This window comes from Crocuta crocuta, unplaced genomic scaffold, assembly GCF_008692635.1.
Source record: "Crocuta crocuta isolate KB4526 unplaced genomic scaffold, BGI_CrCroc_1.0 scaffold1307, whole genome shotgun sequence".
Taxonomy (NCBI): Eukaryota; Metazoa; Chordata; class Mammalia; order Carnivora; family Hyaenidae; genus Crocuta; species Crocuta crocuta.
In genome coordinates, this window is record NW_027533394.1 from 103,188 (window position 1) to 125,282 (window position 22,095).

General features: G+C 47.2%; 1 protein-coding gene across 9 annotated transcripts in view; it reads right to left on the reverse strand.

Moving 5' to 3' along the window:
• Nucleotides 1-133: 133 nt before the first annotated feature.
• KDM5C (lysine demethylase 5C) overlaps nt 134-22,095 on the reverse strand; it is a 30,645-nt gene continuing 8,683 nt past the window's right edge. For 2 of the 9 annotated variants that reach the window (XM_077748298.1, XM_077748296.1), the window contains exons 6-26: nt 21,929-22,052; nt 21,634-21,815; nt 20,430-20,588; nt 18,540-18,659; nt 18,265-18,423; nt 17,473-17,654; nt 17,216-17,378; nt 10,373-10,492; nt 10,069-10,263; nt 6,084-6,265; nt 5,871-5,995; nt 5,595-5,742; nt 4,880-4,985; nt 3,837-4,195; nt 3,111-3,249; nt 2,466-2,645; nt 2,179-2,316; nt 1,392-1,991; nt 1,049-1,118; nt 711-910; nt 134-605 (exon numbers count right to left, since the gene is read on the reverse strand). In XM_077748298.1, coding sequence (XP_077604424.1) covers nt 240-605; nt 711-910; nt 1,049-1,118; nt 1,392-1,991; nt 2,179-2,316; nt 2,466-2,645; nt 3,111-3,249; nt 3,837-4,195; nt 4,880-4,985; nt 5,595-5,742; nt 5,871-5,995; nt 6,084-6,265; nt 10,069-10,263; nt 10,373-10,492; nt 17,216-17,378; nt 17,473-17,654; nt 18,265-18,423; nt 18,540-18,659; nt 20,430-20,588; nt 21,634-21,815; nt 21,929-22,052 — 4,017 coding nt within the window. In that variant the 3' untranslated portion in view covers nt 134-239. Of the gene's footprint in view, nt 606-710; nt 911-1,039; nt 1,119-1,391; nt 1,992-2,178; nt 2,317-2,465; nt 2,646-3,110; nt 3,250-3,836; nt 4,196-4,879; nt 4,986-5,594; nt 5,743-5,870; nt 5,996-6,083; nt 6,266-10,068; nt 10,264-10,372; nt 10,493-17,215; nt 17,379-17,472; nt 17,655-18,264; nt 18,424-18,539; nt 18,660-20,429; nt 20,589-21,633; nt 21,816-21,928; nt 22,053-22,095 lie in introns of all 9 variants that reach the window. The other 7 variants (XM_077748295.1, XM_077748294.1, XM_077748299.1 and 4 more) reach the window with 6 other exon arrangements.

Consider the following 22,095-nt stretch of genomic DNA (forward strand, 5'->3'; position numbering starts at 1 on the left):
GTGGTTACCAGGGAGGGGGATTCCAGGGGCCGGCCCCCAGGAGCTGAGGTCTGAACAATTCCTTGGAGTCAGAATATAAAAGTCAAGGGACTCAGGGGTGGGCTGGGGTGGGGGGCTGGTGGCCATCCCCCCTACTTGCCCACCTCCCAAGAAGCAGGCTTGATGGTCAGAAAGAGGATCCTTGAGACCAAGGTGGGGGGGGTGTCTTTGTTGGGGGTCTGTGCTAGGCTCAGCCACTGTCACAACTGTTGCTGAGGTGGCTGCTGTGGGCAGGGCACATGCAGCCTAGGAGTCAGAGTAGAGAAAGGGGCAGAGGGGCCTGAAGTGGCCCCTAGCACCGGCTCCAAGCCATTCTGGTTCTCCTGGGTGCTGGGACTGCCAGTGGTGGGCAGGGGTTGGGGGGGGCCCTCACCCCCAGTCTCCTCCTCCAGCTCCTCCTCCTCCTGGGCCTCCTCAGCCTCTGGCCCTGAGCTCCGTACCCTCTTTGGCTCTAGCTCCTCTCGGGCTGGGTCATCGCCCTCCCCACCCCGATCCACCTTCCGCCGTCGCCGCCTCTCCAACGCCCGGCCCCGTGCCCGGCTCCCATGGCGCTCTGCCTTTTCCAGCTGTGTGATCAGACAGGCAGAAAGAGGTGTGGGCCAGCGGTCAGGCCTGGGCTCCCTGCCTCCTCAGCCTGACCTCCTGGCCCTGTCCATGATCCCTCTCCTTACCTCTAGAAGTGTGCGGATCCGCTCCATGTCTGGAGGCTGCCCAGCCTGCAATAGCTGCCAGATGCTGTGGTTCTCATCCAGGGTCACCTCAAGCAGGTCCCCTTCTAACATAAGCTCCTCTAGAGGGGCCCGAGTTGCCTCAGGCAGCTCTAACACAGGGCCAGTCAACTGTGGCAACAGCGAGGAAAGCAGCTCCAGGTCTGGTGGGTTACGGGGACAGGCTGCGTTAGAGGCTGCTCCCGGTTGTAGCCCCACCACTACAACAGAGCCGAGGACCACAGGGGTCACTGGGGATATCCAACCAACAGCCTACCTACACCTAGACCTACCTCTCTTACCTGAGCCCTCCCCGGGGGCTACCTTCTCAGGACTGGTCACACTGTCTCCGTTTTCCAGCAATCCCTGGACCTGCAAAGAAGAGCAAGGATGGGTAGCGGCCAGTGAAACCAGGCCCTTATTCCCCAAGAACCCCAGACTCGGGACGTTCCACCTCCTGGAGGAGGAAAGCAAAGGCTGCGGCACACGGAGCAGTCTGGGGATCCGGACGGAATGTAGGACGGGGCAGGGAGGCCAGGTCAAAAGAGGCCAGAAATCAGAGAGCAGGGACGGGGCTGGCGACTAAATAGGGGCAGGGGCTAGGAGGCAGGAATTTGAGAGCAAGAGCTGGGTTGGGCAGCTCACCTTGGGCATATCCTTGCCACTGCCTTCTCTGAGAGGGTCAGAGGCAGGGGCTGAAGGGTAGGTAGGGGGTTCCTCAGGCCTGGGTTCAGCCTGCAGCCGCTGGCGAAGCTCGGCCAGCCGTCCCAACAGAGCAGTCACATCCTCAGAGGCCAAAGCCTGCCTGGCACGGCCTTGCCAGCTGATGGCCCTCTCTGTGAGACACTGCAGGGCCTCGCCCTCAGGCAGCCGCACAGGCAGTCTCTGCAGGGCTACCAGCAGTGCCAGGATGGTCTCCAGGCGCGGGCGCCGTGAGCGCATGCACAGCGGACACAAGAATTTGGTGTCCCACTCCCACCAGGCCAGCAGCGGGGACGAGGTGGGACTGGGCCTTGGGGAGCTGAGGAGGCGGGGTACCGACACACATCGCCCATGGAACCAGTCCTGACACAGGTCACACTGCAGAGCTCCCACCCCGGCCGGCACCTGCCCACACACACAGACGGAGGTTGCAGAGGAAGCTGTGGTCGATGAGGCCAGTGGACTGGGCTTGGCGGAGTTGGTGCGACGCAGCTGCAGGATACCCTCCTTCTCCTTCTGTTCCCCCTCCTTGAAGGCCACGATCTGGCAGGCCCAGGACAGTGGGAGAGGAGGTCAGCAGCCCAGCCCCTCCCTTCTCTGGCACCATTAACCCCCTACTCCCAAACCAGCAGAAGTGAGGCCCCGGGAACAAGCGGTCTGGCCCTGGTCGCCCCACTCAGATACCTATCACCGCCAGGCTCTCCTCCCAATCAGGGCCCCAGCTCCTTACCACAGAGCCTGGGTCCCTGAGGTCCTGTGCAGACAGTCCCAGCAGCTCCGTGTCAGATTTGTACAACCCCAGCTCCTTCTCCATCCACCGGCTGCGCTTGGTGCTGTCTGAGCCAGCGTCTGCACACGGGCAGAGCACCTAAGGCAGGCAGACAGAGCAGGAATGACTAGACTTCTACCTCCCACTCCCACTCCCAGGGCTTCCAAACCCCCACATCCTCATGCGACCCATCTCCCAACAGCTAGGCCAGAGGCAGGAAAGGGCGTGGGTCAGGGTCCCAGACTCACCTCCAGCAATGTGTAGCAGGAGTTCCTCTTGAGGAAGGTCTTAGAGGCCTTCTCCCTCCAGGAGTGCGCTGTCAGTACCTGCAGCTCTAGCTGTCTCAGCTCCTCCAAGCCCACAGGTAGGTCCCGGCCCACAGCCACCAGGCCCTCTAAGTCATCCAAGCAGGGGTAGTGGTCACCGTTCTGGGACAGGGACAAGAGAAAGTTCCAGTCAACCTGCCAACATCTATTGATGGTACTACTGTGCCCAGCCCTGAGCTGGGAGGAGGGACTGAACTTGCAGTCTTCGGGCAGAACAAACCAGGGATAGTACCACGGGAAGCATTCCCGCAGCTCCTACATCCAGTGGCTCGACTGGTAGATATCCAGTCAGTCCCTGCGACCGCCAGACTATTCATCCTCTTGTGGCCTGCCTCTCTCACCCTCCCTGCCCCTACCATTCTCACCCTTTCTGCAACCTCTCTGCCCTCAGGCTGACCCCGCAATCCCTCCTCACACTGCTCACCACACCAAACGCATTTTGCCTCCACTCGATGTACTATGTCCACTTCTCTGGCCTACCCAACCCAGCACAACCCAGTGTATGCCAGCTCTTCTGGCTGCACTGAAGGCCTGGGGTGGAGGGTCAGGGGGCAACAGGGTCCTCACTTGGATCTCGTCCACATCAGCAATCCAGGCCCGGGCCTTAGCAAGAGCCTCCTTGAGAGCCTGGATGTTGGGCAGGTGAACAGGGATGTTTTCTGCCTCATGGATTATAGCCTCGAGCGTGGCTGGTGGATGCTTCTGCCTAAAGGTAGGGAAAAAAGAGGCCTTAGTCTAGGGTGATCTGCCTGACCAACAGCCCAGCCTGACCACCAGATATATCGGCACGGGCTCCTGGAGCTGCCGTGTGGGCCTACCTGCTAGTACTCTGCTTATAGGGGGCTGCCGGTCCCTGCTTGCTCCAGACTTTCACGCACCCACCCGACTTCTGCCACAGCCTTTGTGCCTTTACATGGCCGGTGAGTCTGTCAGCCTGTTCACACTACCTACGCAACTGGCAAGATTAATCTGGCACTGCAGTTCATCAGGCTGCTCTGTGTGTGACTTTCTATGGACATCCATCCATCTGCCTGTCAGTACTTATGCTTGCCCATGGAGCTGGTGCCTCTACATATCTCTGTATCTGTCCATCTCTGCTTCCCCATTAGCCTATCTCTGCCTCTATGTGTATATGAAGTTTTAAAAGATAAGCTAGGGAAAAAAAAGGGGAAGAAAGTCAATACACCAGTGCCAGAGTCTGGTGCCCAAGGCCACCTGCGGGAATTAATTTTGGCTCCTCCACTAAACTTTGATGGTTGGGGTAGAGCAGGGAGGGGAGGAGGCTGGACCTACCTGGCCTCCAGGCAGAGGTGGGCTTTTTCCTCCCAGCGTTCAGCAATGGTCAGCAGCTCCTGCAGCTCAGCCCGGGCTTTGTCCACAGCAGGGCTAGGGGCTACGCTAGCACCCGCGACCAACAGTCCCCGCATGACAGCCAGGGTGCCCCTCCGGGCTGAAGGGGCCAGTGTGCGCTTCACCTCATCCAGCCATCGTGCCTGTTCCACCTGCCGCTGGAGCTGCTGGGCCTCGGGCACCTCCACCCCCAGCCGCTGCCCCCTCTCCAACAGGGACTGCAGCAGCCCAGGACTGGAGGGCAGCGAGGCCAGGGCCTCACGGGCCTCAGCCTGGTAGGCCTCCACCTGTTCCAGAATACCCTACCAGGACACAGATGAAGAACAAACTCTTCAGCTGGGTCCACTTTGAGGTGCCACCGACAAATACCTTTTCCCTACCTACCTTCTTACCCTCCAGTATCTGGGAAGAGAGCCTAACAGGGGCTGCAATCTCCTCCTTTGCCACACCCTAAGATAGTGGTTCCTACCACTGGTAGAATATTGAGGAATTTATTAAAATTCCTGGCAGATGCCTGGGCCCCACCCCTAGAGAGTCTTAGTACAGTTTGGTCAAGAGTCTGTCCTTTGTGAAAGTCCCCAGAGGATTCTGATGTATAGCACCAGGAGACCCTCTGCCCGAAACACACTTGCTATGCTTGGCCTTCTCACAAACCCCTACACTCATGCTGGTGTCCACTGCCCTCTTCATCCCACCCCTCCTCTACCTCCCTGAACTTGACTCAGCTTTCCAGGCCCGCAAGCATCCTTGGGCCTTTATCTTCTTCCACTTCACCAGGACATCTTTCCTTGACTCCGCATCCTATACTTACCCCTTGCCACCTGGCCCTCAAACCCCCTTTGCCTCCTATCTCCTGCTATTCTCACAAGTGCATCCCATCTTGCCTAAACACTTGACACTTTTTAAGGAAGCCAAGAGTGGCCTGCTGCTCGGGTCTCCCAATCCTCCTGAATCCTGATAAGCACTCTGAGTGCACTCCTCCTCACCTTGACATCCCCAATCTGGTGCATGGCACAAGGCAGGTTGTTCATCTGGTCCAGAAATGCCCGGAGCTCAGCCAGGGTCATCTGTAGACCAGCCACCCTGTGGAGACTATGGAGTTTCACATGTGGGGGTTTCAGGTCCAAATTCAGTCCCCTCCCTCCATCTCTGTGCTCAGACCCAATGCCTTTCCTCACACCTGCCCGCCTGGATTTCTCACACTGTGCTGCCCCCAACTATCCAGATCAAAAGGAGCGTTTTAAGATAGAAGCACATTCATATGATGAGAGCAAAGAATTGGAAGAGGGGAATATAGGATATGTTTGGGGAGGGGGGAGCTGAGAAATTAAATGACAGTAACAGAAGCTAAACTTTTTAGCCCATCCTCCACTGTGAACTCTCTGATCAGGTTTATTCTTCTGTGTCCTTTCCATGTCCCTAAACCTTCTACAGCTCCTCTCTGCCCACAAAATCCCTCAGCCTGTCTGACATCTCTGGGTACAGATAAAAAGGACCATTTCTAGCTTTCTTACCACTGAGGCACTCTTCTCCATCCTAGTTGTCTGATCTCCCTGCCCTCCTAACACCTCTTAGGCCACCCTGCACTGTAGTGCTTATCAGCTTCCTGCTGTCATCTGCCCAGTGGCACTCAGAGTCCACTCCTTCTAGGTGCTGGCTCCTCAGCAGGCTACCTGAGCCCCACACCCCCCACTACCATACCCGGCCTCCTGGCCGCTGACTAGTCCCAGAGCCCGGGACACGCAGGCCTCGGCCTCACTCAGGCAGTTCTTCAGTCGCTGTAGCAGCTCACTGTTAGGAAACCTCCGCTCACGGGCCTCAGACTCTAGTGCCCTCAGCTCTTCAAGGCCTGGAGAGAGAATGAGAGCGGCAAGGAGCAGGCAGTATTGAGTAAAGGCAGAGGAAGGGGGTGGGGAGGTACAGAAGAAAAGGGAAGAGAACTTGCCTGTGGAGTCCCTCCGTCCCCCCATCACTCACTGCGCTTCCGCCCATCCTCCACCTCCAGGGCCACTCGAACTTTATTGGCCCATGTGTCAAAGGACTCGGCCCGAACCTTCAGCTTATGCAGCATAGCTGGGAGCTCATCTAAGGTGTATCGATACCTGAAGGAAGACAGTAGGGAAGCACATCTCGCCCAGTTCTGCATCTCCCTCCTCAGCCCACTTCCTTCACAGTAGGCCCCTGGCTCACCGCAGGTACTGTCGACTACTGGAGCACTTGCAGAGGTCATTGATGTGGGAAAGGCAGACAAGGCCGTCCGGGCAGTCGTAGCAGGCCAGGGCTGACAGGAAGCATGTGGTCTTGCACTTGATGCACTGACGCTCGTCATCTGGGAGTAGCTCAAAAGCCTCTCGCTCAGCTTCCGTGATGCCCTGGGGGCAATTCAACCCACACACATCATATAGAACCAGAACAGGGCTGCAGAAATACCCCCATGGCTGCCACAACCGAGCCTCAAGCTAGACTCCACAATCTGTGCTGAGAGCTGTGGAGAGTAAACTCCTCAGAACATACTGCCTCTGTGAAGTTCAAACTCTCAAAACTAGGGGAATCAGATGAACCAGGGCAAGATCAGTGTGGGCGGAGAGGAAGAAAAATCGGGTAATATTCAGAGCAGCAGAAAGGGCCATTATGGGTAAGAGGAGGTGAGGAAAGTGGTGGATCAAGACACCAGAGAGGTGGCAACATGCGGGAGCAGCCGAAAGAATGGCTGTGTGCAAGGGAAATGATGTTGGCTCCCAGTCACTCAGCACCCAGTGCTCCAGGCACCATCCTGGCAGCTTAGCAGGAAGGACGTGCTACATGCACACATATAATTCACAGAAATAAGATTCCATGCTTGTGTCCAGTGTTTAAAGATACAATTTTTTTTTGAACAACATGGCTTCCAAGCCTATGCCAATGACTTCATCTGTCACTCAGATGAAAAAAAAGCAATCTGTTCCAAAAATGGAGGAAGAGCCAGCTAGGCTGAAGTAACCGAAAGACAACACAATGATGTGCCTTATGGGCAATTTTAGGGATTTTNACTAAGCCACCCAGGCGCCCCTGGACTAACAATTATTGTTCTATATTGACTCTAACACCTAAACTCTGCATAAGATATGAGTCCACTGTACATTACAAATCTCGCTCTACCACTTATTAGTTGTGTGATCTTGAGTACATTACTTAAACCTCTCTGGGTTTCTGTTTCACTGTCTTATAAAATGGGGACAACAGCACCATCCTCATTGTGTTATTATGAAGATTAACAAAGGTGCAGTGACTAAGGACTTAGAAAAGTATCTTAACACTTTGAAGAAGCAGAACCACAAGAGACCCCTAATAGCCAAAACAATCTTGAGAAAGAAGAACAAAACTGGACGCATCATACTTCCTGATTTCAAACTGTATTACAAAGCTATAGTAATTAAAAAATTATGATACTTGCATAAAAATAAACACACAGACCAACAAAACAGAATTAAACCCTAAAATAAACCCTTACATATATGTACAGTCAACTAACATTTGATAAGAGAGCCAGGAATACTCAATAGAGAAAAGGTAGTCTCTTCAATAAAGGACAGTGAGAAAACTGAGTAACCACATGCAGAAGAATGAATTTGGACCCTTGTACCACTCACGAAAATTAACTTGAAATTGATACAAGACTTAAACATTTAACGCCTAACACCGTAAAACTCCTAAAAGAAAACAGTGATAAAGCTCCTTGACATTGGTCTTGGCAATGACTTCTTGGATAAGACACCTAAGCACAAGCAACAAAAGCAAAAATAAATAAGTGGGACTACTATAAAAGCATCTGCACAGCAGAAGAAATCATCAACAAAATGAAAAGGCAATGTATGGAATGGGATAAAGGATTTGTAAACTATCTGATAAAGAGTTAATATCCAAAACATATAAGAACTCCTCCAACACAATAGCAAAAAACCTCACAAACAATGTGATTAAAAAAAAGGGGGGGTGGGCAGAGAACCTGAACACTTTTCCAAAGAGATACAAATGGCCAAGAGGTACATGAATATATGCTCAACAGGACGACCATCTGGGAAGTGCAAATCAAAACCACAATGTGGTATCACCTTACACCTGTCAGAATGGCTATTACCAAAAGAGATAATAAGTGTTGGCATGGATATGGAAAAGAGGGAACCCTTGCACACTTTTAGTGAGAATGTAAATTGACTCAGCTACTTAGAAAACAGTATGGAGGTTCCTTAAAAAATTAAAAATAGAACTACCCTAAGATCTAGCAATCTCACTCCTGGATATATAACCAAAGGAAATGAAATCAGAATCTCAAAGAGATATCTGCACTCCCATGATCACTGCACCATTATTCACAATAGCCAAGATATGGAAACAACCTGAGTCTATCAGTGGCTGAACAGATCAGGAAGATGTGGTATATACATACAATGTAATATTACCCAGCCATGAGAAAGAAGGAAATCCTGCCATTTGTAAGAATATGAATGAGCCTTAAGAGCATTATACTAAGTCAATTACGTCAGACAAAGAAAGGCAAATATAACAGAATATCGCTTTATGTGTGGAATCTAAAAATGCCAAACTCATAGACACAGAGTAGAATAGTGGTTTGTAAAGGCTGGGGAGTAGGGAAAATGGGAATAGTTGGTCAAGAGCACACACTTCCAGTCAAAAGTCGATCAGGTCTGGGGGATCTAATGTACAGCATGGTGACCGTAGAAAAAGAAAAAAGAGAAAGTGCTCAACAAATATTTACTATTATTAACTCTAATTTTCAGATAAAGGATACCTATTTTTATAGGCCTGTCCCATTTTACTAAGGAGGAAACTATGTCTCAGAGAGAGGATCTGTAACCCACCCAAAGTAACAATCTGACTATAGTCTATTTTGACTGTAAAGCCAGAGAATGCTCTAAGGACGAAGCCCCTAGGTATTTCTGGAACCTAGCCTCCTCTGAGAATTGGATGCAAGGTACGAGCCCTCTCCCCATAAAAGTGTTCAAACATATACACAGTCTTTTACAGACTTTTAAGACTAGGGCATCCGGAACCCTTCTCTATGGTACAGGCCAAGTGTAATGAATTCTCAGGGTCAGGATGAGAACATCTTGTCTTCCCACCTTGCTGTGGCTCCTTCTGGTAGTCTGGTAAGACCTCAAGGTCATCATTTAATAAAAGCACTGAACAGAGAGAGAAAATGATGCCTGGGAAAGCCCAGGGGCTTACCAACTAACACCACAGACTTCCAATATCACCACAGCTACAATTCTCCTTACAGCCCATGCTCAGAGACAAGTTATAAATGAGCTTTAAAGTAAGAAAGGATTACCCTAAATGGGCAGCAAGAGATCCCACAGGACCAGCATTCCCTTGTAATACTATGCAGGACTCTCACTAAGTCAGTTCCCTAGCTGGGCAAGTGTGGAGCTTTAAGAAGGCAACTGAGCTACGTGAGTACCAGTCCCACTGGTCTACGAACACAGCTGACCACGGCCTTATGAGAAATCTATTAAAGGAGGACTGCCTTGTATTTGGTAGTGTCACCCTAGTTTGGGCTACTGAACCATCTGAATACAATAAAATGGCATTTCCTACGAAATGTTCCATATTTCAGTAATTTTGTTCATGTATTACTATTACCAACAATTAGTAGCTGCTACGTAGCAAGTTTAATAATAGATAGATGCTTTGACATAAATCACCTTACTCAAGCTTTACAGCTCCCTTGCAAGTGTGGTATTTATTCCCATTTTACAGAGTAGGGAAGTGAGACTGTGAGAGGTTAAGCAACCTGAAGAGGTCACCCAGCTAATCAGCAGTGGGGTTTCATATGCTGGGCTGTCCTGTTGGGTTATTTAAATAATGACAAACAGCAGTGACATCAGGACCTGCTGTGAGTCAGTTACTTAACATAATCTTTAATCTACTCAACTATCCAAAAAGATAAATGTTATAATCCCCATTTTTCAGAGACGGATACTGACTCTGCAAAGTAAATTAACTTGCTCACAGTCGTTGATAAATGGCAGAGCAGAGAACAGAAAGGGATTTCCAATCCAGAAGCATCTCGTTCTTTTTCCTACACCCAAAGACTAGAAGCTACATCTACTTCTTTCTTCCCTCAATTCTGCCGGGTTAGGGTGCCTAATTCAGGGCACTCTCCCCTCCACCCTACCTTCTCAAGCAGGGCCTTTCGTAGACGCCGTTCCTCCTGCACCATGATGAACATCTCCTTATGCACAGCTGCGGCCAGGTTCAGGTCCAGCTTCTCTGGGCAGGCAGCCATCTTACAGATGAGCTCCTCATGGGAGAAGACGCAGTATCTTCGGAGCCGGCGGTAGTGCTCAATGCACTGGCGCCCAGCTGGCAACTGTGGACAGATTCATGACTGAGTGTGGCCAAGTCTGAAGGCTGTGGTGCCTCAGCTTCCTCACATCCCTCCTGCTTCTCCCTGACAGCCCACCACAATCCAGACTCACCCAGTCAGCAGTGCAAAAGTTGACAGCCTCCGCAAAGTTGTAGCCTTGGTTGAAACCACTGTGGTAAGCACGAGGGAAGGTAATGACGAATTCTCCTGCACACTGGTTTGTGCGGACAACCTGAGGAAGAAAAAGGCCAGGAAACCTGATTTAAGTGCAGGGTCCTTAAGGAGACAAAGAGCCTGAGAGAACAGTATGACAACAGGGTCCCAGATCCAATTCTAAAAGGACTGACCACTGGCCTCTGCTCTCAAAGTTGTGATTTATGTTGGCAACCAACAGGAAGATTGGAGTCAAAAGTAGGAAACGTACATACCAGAGTATTTCAACTTTCCTAGTAATTTTTATAAACATTTAAAATCTTACTTTTCATTAAGCTGGCCAACCCTTTTTCATCAATAATTATTTTTATCAGTCACATATGCAGTTCCCAGAACCATGTGTTCTACAAGATTTGTTTTAAAATCAGCAGGTCTGGGGGCACCTGGGTGGCTTAGTCAGTTAAGCGTCTGACTCTTCATTTCAGCTCAGGTCATGATCTCATGGTTCGTGGGTTCCAGCCCCGCATTGGGCTCTGTGCTGACAGTGTGGAACCTGCTTGGGATTCTGTCTCGGCCCCTCCCCCTCAAAATAAATAAACAAACTTAAAATAAAATCAGCAGGCCCTGCCTTTCTCCACTCCCCAGAGCCAATCACTTTTACCTCTTATTATTTTGGCATTCATCTTAACAACCCTACATAACATGCCTCTAGACTATACTGAAAACAGCCTATTATTTCTCAGTGTGCCTAGTGTTCTGTGCATGCATGTATTAGTAATTCAATCCCAACCTTTTAGACAAGTGTCCAACCCTCATCTCGCCTATCAGTTTTCACCTTTCTGTAGCAAACCCTTAATGATCTGTGCCAACCTGAACCACCTACACTATACTCCCTGGGTCTTCATTCTGCCATGACAATCTCCTGTTTCCTACATCCCAGGTCTTCCTCTTTCTTGTATTCTTTTGCTATACTTGAGCACATCCTCCAATAGCTACCTATGAAATGGTGGGAAGAATGTTTTTTTTGAAAAATGTTTCTAATACTTGATAATTTCATCATATAGAATTCTAAGTTGAAATTAATTTCAAATGCACTAGTCTTCTAGATGCTAGTTTGCTTTAGAAAAGTCTGAAGCCATCTGATTTCTAATGCTTTCAATTAAACCTCTTTTTTCTTTTAGGGAGCTTGTCGGATTTTTTCTGATCCAAGTGTTTGATATAAAAATTCACCAGATATACTTGGTATAGATCTATTTTCATTCATGTACTGGGTAGGCCTTTCAATCCCGAAAGCTCAGTCTTTTGGTTCAGGGAAATTTTCTTAAAGGATTTCATTAATGATTTGTTCTCATCTCTTCTCTTTTCAGAACTCATTATTTGAATACACAACCTCCTGAACAAATTCTCTACCTTTTCTCAACTTCTGTTACCATTTCTCATCTTTACTGTTTATTCTATTTTTGGGAGATTTCCTTAACCATTTATCTAAATTTTTTTCTTCCACTTTTGTGATCACAATTTTAATTTCCAAGAGCTCTTTTTTGTTCTTAGGATTTTCTTTTTAAAGATCTCATTCTTATTTCAGTTTGCAATATATTTTCACCTCTGACANCCTCTGACAATCTTAATGAGGGAGGTTTCTTTCCCTTTTGTTTTTTTATTAAGTTTTTTTTAATGTTTGAGAGAGAGAAAGAGACGGAGCATAAGCAGAGGAGGGGCAGAGAGGGAGACAGAATCTGAAATAGGCTCCAGGCTCTGAGCTCTCAGCACAGAACCCCACGTGGGGCTTGAACCTATGAACCACAAGATCATGACCTGAGCTGAAGTCAGATGCCCAACCAAGCCACCCAGGCGCCCCGTCCCTTTTCTTTTTGAAGTTTACTTCTCTCCCTGTCTAACCTCTATTTATACAGGTTGCTTTTTCTGTTGTTGTTTGGTTCTGTTTTCTAGGGCTTCCTCAGTTGTCTGTTAATCTGTGTCTATTTTTTTAAGAGTAAAAAATGGAAAAGCTGAATGGAAGTTCTGAGTATATAGGTGAAGTCTGTCAACTGTCAATGCAGGGGATGTGACTGAGCCATTTAGTTTGGGAAACTCTAGGTCTTTCTTTTCAGGCCACTCAGATTCTCCAGAGAAAACTTTTTTTTCTTTTTCTTCTGCCTGAAGGAAAAAGATCTGGCTGCCAGTTCTAAGAGCCCAGTGGAGGAAGACTGGAAACCTCAGCATCCATCATTCATACAACGATGAATCCTACTATTTTCACTTTACCTCCATCTTCAACTATACCTAGAAGACCTCAGTCCAGAGATCTTTTATTTTAACCTCTTCAAAAGTAAGGAAGGGTCACATTTCCAGCTGCCCAGCGTGGCAGGGAATCTCACATCTTATAGACGTGAACCAATCCTTATTTTTACCCCATTCATCTTTTCTCCCAGAATGCCTGGTACCACTGACTACTGAACCTTTGGGGGATTCTGAGCTACATGTGAGGTTGGTTGGTTCTGAGATGTTTCAACACTGGCTTAAGTTTCAGTTTTCTTATCCATTTTCTAGTTTTAAGAATTTTGATCTCTTTTCCCCATTTTAATAATTTTTTACCTTAAGAAAAAAAGCCCATTGTGCCATTTTAGTGGAGTCTCAGCAAGGAATGAAAGCAGCCATGTGTTGTACCCCAATGTTCATAGCAGCACTCTCAACAACAGCCAAAACGTGGAAAGAGCCTAAGTGTCCATCAACGGACGAATGGATCAAGACGACGNTAAAAAATTTAAAAAAAATTAAAAAAAGAAGAAGAAATAAAACAAAACAAAAAGAAAAGAAAGCAGCCATGTGTTAGTTTGCCATCTTTAGGAGAAGTCTCATAAAGTTTCTTGAGATGAATATTAAGATGAATATTCAATGCTGAAAAACACACAGCCNGGATTATATACGTGTGTGTGTGTGTGTGTGTGTGTGTGTATAAAATTGCTAACATATATCAAGAGCCTAAAATGTTTATACCCTTCAAAACAATCTGCTAGAATTCTAAATTAATGTGGAGAATTAACGTCCTCATGGCACTGAATCTTCCCATTCATGAAAACATTTATCCAGGTCATCCATCAGCTCCCACCTCCAATACATTTTCTTTTCAAAGATGCAACAGCATTTCTTGCATAGATTATTGCACTGGCCCCCATTACCAATCACAAGATCTTCCAAAAAAAATGCAAATCTGACCAGCAATGCCCCTGCTGAGAACCCCTTACTTGAAACCCCATGTCCACATGATTGAAGCCATGGCTCTGACAGGCAAACTCTTACACTTCCTTCAAGGATCACCCCTTCTACAAATGCTTTCCTGACCCTCTCTTCCTCAATTCCTGTTGTTCTTCTGAAGCACCTCTAACATTTATTCCACTTGTTTACTTACCTCTGTTCTCCACTCAACTGCACATACTGGAAGGAAGGGACTGGTTTATTTTTCTTCAAGGTGCTGGCCAGAGGCCTTATACACACAGGGAGTTCTAGTAGTAATATCTGCTGAATGACCTAGACCCAGCCTTAATTTAGAGATGTGAAAACTGAGTCCCAGAGAAGCTTCAAGTAGCAGAGCCAAAAACAGAACTTAACACTCCTGACTTTTCATCTCAACCTGCACCCTCACTCTGGCAATGTCACTTTAACATTTCCTATGTAGTTATTTTAACAGGCTCTCCTCACATTCTGCAGCTGTTAAAAATGACCCAAAAATCCAACAAGTGATGAATGGATTAACGAAATGTGGTATGTCAATACAATGAAATATTATTCTACCAGAAATAGGAATGAAGTTCTGACACATGCTACAACACGGATGAACCTCGAAAACATTATGCTAAGTGAAGGAAGCCTGATGCAAAAGACCACATATTATTCCATTTATAAGAACTGTCTAAAAAAGGCAAATCTCTAGTGACAGAAGGTAGATTAGTGGTTGCCTGGGACTAGGGGTTGGAATGGAGAGTGAGTGCAAAAGGGCAGGAGGGATCTTTTTGGGGTGACAAATGTTCTAAAACTGGATTATGGTGATGGCAACACAACTGTGTACATTCACTGAATTGTGTACACTTAAAATGGGTGAATGAATGAATAAGGTATGTGAATTATACTGCAAAAAAAAATTTTGTTTAAAAAGATGGTTATAAGCAGTTCACAATAAGGAAGCAACATTCTAGCCCAGCACTATCCAACAGAAATATAATGCCAGCCACTTATGTACTTTTAAATTCCCTAGTAGCCACATTAAAAAAGTAAAAAGAAACAAGTGAAATTAACTTCAGCATAATCTATTTAATAAATCCACAATATTAACATTTCAATCAATGTGTAAGTGGTATACAAAAATATCCGTGAGATATTTTCATACTAAGTCTTGACATCCAACATGTGTTTTATACTTTTAGCACATTTTGGATGGGATTAGTCATGTTTCAAGTGCTCAGCAGCCCCATGTGGCTAGTGGCTACCAAACTGGACAGTGCCGTTCTAGATCNAGATCATTAAACTTAAAGAGATTATAAAACTCATACACTGACTGTTATATCAAAATTTTCGTAGAAAAATAACAGATGGGAAACATAAAATGTAGAGAAAATAAGGATGATCACTATATTTCCATTTTCTGGAAAGGGCACAGGATTCTTTTATAATAAAAATAATACTTACACTCTATAGCTATAAAAAGAAATGGCCTTCATCTGCCAAAGGGGAAGGGGGGAGGGGGTAGGCTAAAGATAGCTCCTAGAGGAGCTTCAGCTGGCTAAACTGCAGCCTGCCAGTATGAGAATATGAAAATCAGATGCCTTGGATTGAAGGGATACTGCCAAGTCCAAAGAGCCTGGAGATGCTGGGAACCACCTATAGGAGGGGCAGGGTGGGGGTAGGGGTGGGTGAAGCAACAGCTGGCCAGGGAAGCTGGTGCACCATGAGCAGGACAAATGCTGTGGAGCTGGAAGCAAAGAGCACATATTTAAAAATCTGCAATAGATTTTTCTTAAAAAGAGATAAGAATTAAACAGTTACATACACAGACGCGTCGTCTGTGTGTGTATATCTTAGCTGTCTAAATCTTTAAGGATAATCCTCTTCTACTCCTATAATTTTCCTGGACATTGCCCTGTAGGCAATGGAAGAATGCTGTACTATAGGTCAGAAAGAAAGCAGTGTGAGGAAGTCAGATACAATGTCTACTTATGAAGAGCTGAACTGGAAGGGCCCTTGATCATCTCCACCTCTCGAGAGCCCAGTAATTCTTTTTTTAAATTTTCTTTTAATGTTTTTTATTTATTTCTGAGAGAGAGAGAGACAGCGTGAGCAGGGGAGGGTCAGAGAGAAAGGGAGACAGAATCTGAAGCAGGCTCCAGGCTCTGAGCTGGCAGTCAGCACAGAGCCCAACGCAGGGCTCGAACCCACGAACTGCGAGATCATGACCTGAGCCAAAGTCAGACGCTCAACTGACTGAGCCACCCAGGTGCCCCTGAGTCCAGTAATTCTTAAACAGGGTGAGGCAGTAAAAGAAAATGATACCTGCCAACCCCTTGCACCTCCCCCCCCCCACCTCAAGTGGAAAAAGGTTGCCTGAACTGTTGTAGGATACACTTCCACTAATTCCCTAGATCCCTCAAGGCTTGGTTAAGTATCACTAAAGTAGCTAATAAAAAATACTACAGGGTATATAGTATATCAAAACAAGGTGAAGGCAAGAAAAAATGTGGGTGAGAACCACTGACCTAGTCCAAAGCCCTACTATACAGGTGCTCAGGGATCAAGGAGACATTAACTCAATATGTACGGATTGCTTACCACATCCCATGGATTAGACCAAGTGGCAGGGCAGCCAAGGGGTGGGGAGGGGGGCACGGGGAGTTGAAGGGAGTGGGAAGGAGGAGTAGCACAGAATAAGACTCAAAGCCCAGGTGGACGATATACTGATTACTGATCCTACAGGACTGTTGATCAGGCTGTTTTAAGATCCACACCAGAAAACTGGCTGATGCTAATGCTAGAAAGTCCCTTACAGGCAAGCCAGATTGTATACCAGGCAAAACATTTTATAGAGTGGGAACGAAGTCCACAGAGGAGGAGGATAGGTTCAGTCTAGGACTCTGAGTTCAACTTTATTTTAAATGTTGGCATTGGCACTTATTTTTAGAGGTTACTTCCCCTCCAGCTTTACTGAGACATATAATAATGTAGAAGTTTAAGGTGTACAACATGTTGACCTGATACATTTATATATTGTAAAACAACTACTACCAAAGAACTTCTGACCTGCTAAATAAGTAAAAAGACCTACCCATTGCTCCCAGAAGGGCTACTCTATGGAACATGTCAGAGATTGCTAGTTGCCTCCCAATATTCATTCTCACCCTCTTTCACAACAACATGAATTTTTAACTGGTACATGACCATCCAGAGTAAGAACCACATTTTCCAGTTTTCCTTGCAACTAGATGTGGCCATGCATCTAAGCTGTGACTAACAGGAGATGAATGGAAATGACGTGTGTCTTGCTCTGTCCTTCTGCCATTTCCCTCTCCCAGTGGCTATCATACAGACGTGAAAAGAAGCCATCCTGAGGTGTTGCCCTCAAACACACAGCCCAGAGCACTCACCATCACACTGTGTATCTAACCATTACTATGTGGTGTCTCTATTAGAGTTGTCAAATAAAGATAGAAGAGGAATGAGAAAGAGCCAGGGGTAGATTCCAGAAGACAACCGCCACCACAAAGGACACCACTACATCATTCCTACCCCTTGTCCTTGTTTCCTGAGCACTCACCGGCACACCATGGGACATGAGGGTGTTGGGATTCATGAGGGTGACAAGTTGGTGCAGGAGGTCAGGCTGGCTATCAAACAGCTCAGGTGTCAGCTTCTTCATCACCTCTTCCAAATGTTCTGCTGCAAGTGAGGGTACCCCATACCAGGTCTTCGGCTCACCCCTGGCCACGTGGAAAGGGGACATATAGAGTGGTCACACACATGGTCCTGAGGGAGCTTACTCTGCCGCCCCAGTTTCCCAGGGCCCCCGCTCACCAGTGGAGGTAGTTAATGGAGTAACTCCAGTGATCCTCAATATGCCAGCAAAAGGCTGAAAAGACCATGCCCACATAGAGCCAGGGCACCTTCATGCCGGAAATATCCGCATTGATGTGGCACAGTACGGACTGCTCCAACACTGGCATCACATTCAGGTTCCAACCACTGGTAGCATATTCCTGTCAGGTTGGGTATTTGTGGATAGAGGATGAGGGTTATACTAAGGAGCTGAGATCTTTAGCCCAGGGAACCTTAATTTTGAGGTCACGGACCTTTTTGACACATCTAAGAAATATTATAGATGTTCTCCACCTCCCACCCACCCCCCACCAAATGCATGTACACAAAATTTTAATTCACTTCGATTTTAGTGCGTTTTACAGACATACTCACCCACCAAAATACCTGCAAGTTAAAAACCCCCACTTTGGACCAAAACATACCCCTCTCTTGAGGGAGGTCTGGGCCCTCATGTTTTCCTGCATATACAGTCTTAGTCCCTGACCACTTCTTATGAATGAGCCAGGCAGCCTGCCAAGTATTTCATACACCTTCTCATTTAATTCTTATTACAAATTTGTAAGGTAGATACTATCCCCATTCTACAAAGTAGCCAATCTCATGGCTAGAGATTCCATGCCAGAGACTAGGTTGTGATTTTTACATGTACCATCTTATCTAAATCTCACAGCAACTTGTGAAGCAGGCATAATGATCCCCACCCAAAAGATACTAAGTGACCTGCCAAAGCTCACACAGCTGACATATAGCCATGAATCACTTACTCACCTCCTCCTCAGGGGTTAGGTGCCGCTTACTGTCACTGACAGGGAAACCGCTGCCAAATTCTTTGGAATGGATGTCAGCCCCATACTCCACAGTCACATCTTCCTCAATGCTGTTCACCAACCGCCAGAATTCCTTCTCCACGAGTTCTGTGGGCACCATCTGGGGAACAGGGGTAGCAGATGACCGTGGCCCCAGTGACCCAGGAGAGCTAAGACCACCAGGCACCAACACCTACGACCCTAGCCCTGACACTACCCCAGCCTTCCATCACCTACGTGCACAGGCATGTTGAAGTAATCAGCTTTAAAGGAGTCAGCCATCTCGCCAAAGCTCTGCAGAGTGTATTCCCGGGTAGCCTGCTCAAAGCCAAAGGCTTCAGGGGGGCGCTTACACTCCTGAAACCCAAAGGAGAACATGTCACCACGGCAAAGGGCGCAGGGGTGGAGAATCCTCAAAAGCGGAGCTGGAATATGGGGTAGGAGCAGGGAACAAGAAAAGCCCTACATCTGCACTCAAGGCCCCTGAGGCAGGCCTCACTTTATAGCTCCACCTTTTTCTCCTAGCAACTCAGCTTAGTCTTTTCATTCCCCACATGCACTGCCGCCATGCTTTTGCTCTTCTCTTCTTTAGGACTTTACTCCCTAAACCATGAGCTCAGACTTAATATGCTATCCTATGTTCTTCTGCCATTTTTAACTCCTGAGCTAAAATAGGAGTTTAAACAGGGTGCGTAAGGAAGCTTTTTTAATGCCCAGCCTGGAACTACAAGCCTGAGAAAATGGCACTGAATATTCTAGTAGCTCAGAGGATGGAAAACAAAGGCACCAGCTTCTACGCTGTCAAACCCTACACTACTCCTGTTCTTTAGACTGTTTCAGAAGACAGGATATTGAGTCTACCTCACTTTATACCTATGATCATGGTTTTAGACGAGAGCTGTTATGTACCCCAGAGTTAGACTCACTCATGTTTGAAAAATCAATGTCAATCTGGTCTACTAGCCCACAACCACTTAAAGAGAGCCAAGCAGAGTTGACAGCCTTCATTGTCTATGATATTGCTGGTGTCCAAACTCCTCGCTGAAGGAATCTCCACCACTACACCAAGGCCATTATGCACTATACTGGTCTCTTTCCTCAGCTGTGTGTGTGCACATGCACACCTAGTCTCTATGACCACAGCTGAGTCCCTAAGATAAGACAAGAGACCATCCATATCTGCTCTCCAGAAACCCACAGAGAAATGCAGAGGAGTGCCCAGAATTTGGATGAAGGTAGGAAGCTCATGAAACAGATCTAGTAGACACAGCAGACCTCTCAGCCCTCAATGCTACTTCACAGGCTCTCCTTACTGCTCCTCTCGTATTAGGTATATTCGCCACAAATACTCTTGCTCTAGCATGCCTCCCATTCCCAGGTTTATAAAGCCTGTCCATCTCTTCTAATTAAAGCCTATATCACTGCAAACCAATCAAATTACCAAAACAAAAGGAAAACTAAGTATTAAATTCATATGATGAACCCCCCCAAAAGAAAAAATAAATCATACCCATGAATAAATTTAGTAACATAGAAAAATGACTATTAAGTAGCAAATGAAAATATACAGTAAGAGCCCCAACTCATTAAAGATAGTTCTATATAAGCAACAACAAAAAGATGAGAAGAAAATATACCAGACTATTAACAATGGTTGTCTCTAGGTGGTGAGATGATAGGTAATTTGTCTATTTTCCAAGCTTTCTAAAAAAAACAAAGAATAAAAAACTTGGAAATCAAAAGAACAACTTTTTCTTCATATTCCTGTTCTCCAAATCTCATTCCTGACACCTTCCCTAATTACTACCCTTAGTCATCTTCCTCTCCTCTGAACTTCTACAACTTCAGACTTTCTAACACATAATTTAGCATTTGACTATACATCGGCATACCGTATGTCCCATCATGACTTTCACTGCCCCAGGTAGTCTGGGAGCTCCCAGAGGACGTAAGCAAAGGCTAGGTCTCCTCCTCTCCTTTTTCCTAAAACTGCCCAGCCTAGCCCCACCCTGGAACCCAAAATATTAAACTGTGGCTAAATTAGAAGGCTGTTCTCAAGAAGGCCAAATGAAGGAAGGCAAGAATACCCTATGAGACAGACATGAACTGGGGCTGGGAAGGCCTTACCGCCATGACACACTTTGGGCACCGCCAGACACCCTTGGGAATCTCAGGCAGAGGAGGCAGCAGGCAGAAGATGTGGTAGTTGTCATCACAGCCATCACACAGCAGAAGCTTGTCATCCTCATCCCCTCGGGAACACATCCGGCAAACATAGGACTCGATCTGCCAGGGAAAGGAAGCAACAGTTCATCAATCTAAGCCCTGTCCAGCCTTCAAACTGTCCTCCAGACAGTACCCTAGTCCACAGAACTCTCCATTAGAAACCCACCGTGCTTGTTGGCTAGATTATTCATAGCCCTGTGACAGGCTAGTCATGCTAGTTCTGGAGTTTAACTGTATGCACATACCATCTCCCCAAATAAACTGGTAGAAGTGAGAGCAGAGTCTTTACCATTCAGTTGTGAATCTCCCATTTTTATTCATTCAATAAACACTGAGCACTTATGTGTTCAACACTGTGCTGTAATCTGAAGTACAGCAATGAATAAGACATGGCATCTGCCTTCTAAAGGCATACAGTACTCCAAAGACAAATATTCATAAAAATTAGAGGGCAATATGGCAACTGCCAACATAGGCCCATAAAGGGTACTATGGGAACCTAGAGAAGGGAGCCCTCAAATCAGCTAGAGATAAAGAGAACAGCCTTGAGGAAGGACTTCACTGAAAAGGGACACTTGACAATGACATTTGAAACTGACCGAAACCTGAAGGCAAACTGAAGTCTGGCAATGGGGCAGAGCACAGGGGAAAACTCTTCCAGGCAGAAGAAATAGCATGTGCAAAGGGACAGGGGAAAGAAAGAGCATGGCGCGTCTTTGGGGAAAAAACGAACATACCTACAAGTAGTTCAGTGTGGCTATAGCAGAGGAGTGAGGTGGGCAGTGCTGGGGAATGAGGCTAGAGGTCAGCAGGGACTGGATCATGCATGGTAATGAGGAGCTTAGCCTTTATCCTGAAGCAATGGAGAGGGAGTCTCCTTCTTTGGGCCCTTCCAGCACTTCATGTTGACAGCACTTGATCACCCTTTCTTGTCCTCTGTTCCATGTGAGTTGGCCTTGTTTCCCCAATTAAGTGAGCTACCTGAAGGTAGGGCCCACCAGGCCCACTTTTCTGCTTAACGCAACCTGGTCCAGAGCCATGCTGGGAAAATGCTCGTTGAAGGGATGAGAAGCAGAGCATTAAGAAGTCAGGGCTGGGTCCTTACAAACTGGGCATTGCTGTGGTTCCTCCGCAGTCTCATGGTCATCTTGGTGCAGGGCTCTGGGCTGTGACTCAGCTCCTCCTTGCTCTCCAGGAAGGTCTTAGGTGAGGTTGACTCCACCTTCATATCCCCGCCTGACTCCTCCTTCACCACTACGGTGGGGGGACACTCAGGCCCTTCCTTATCTGGGAGAGGGAAGAGTGGCTCTAAAGTACAGGTCTAAAACAGTCAGGGCCCCGCCTCCTCTCCCCAGGTGAGGCCACCATCCTTTACACTGTCCCAGCCTGTCAGGCCTTACCTTTCTTCCGCAGAGTCTTATCCTTGGCCATGAGGCCCAGGCCCATCATCTTGGGGCCTGCCCCATAGATCTGTAGCTTCTTCAGTTCCGGATTCTTTTCAATGTCTTCTTCTGTGGGTTCCGGCTGGGAGAAAAAAAGGAAATGAATCAAGCCTGCTATCTAAGGC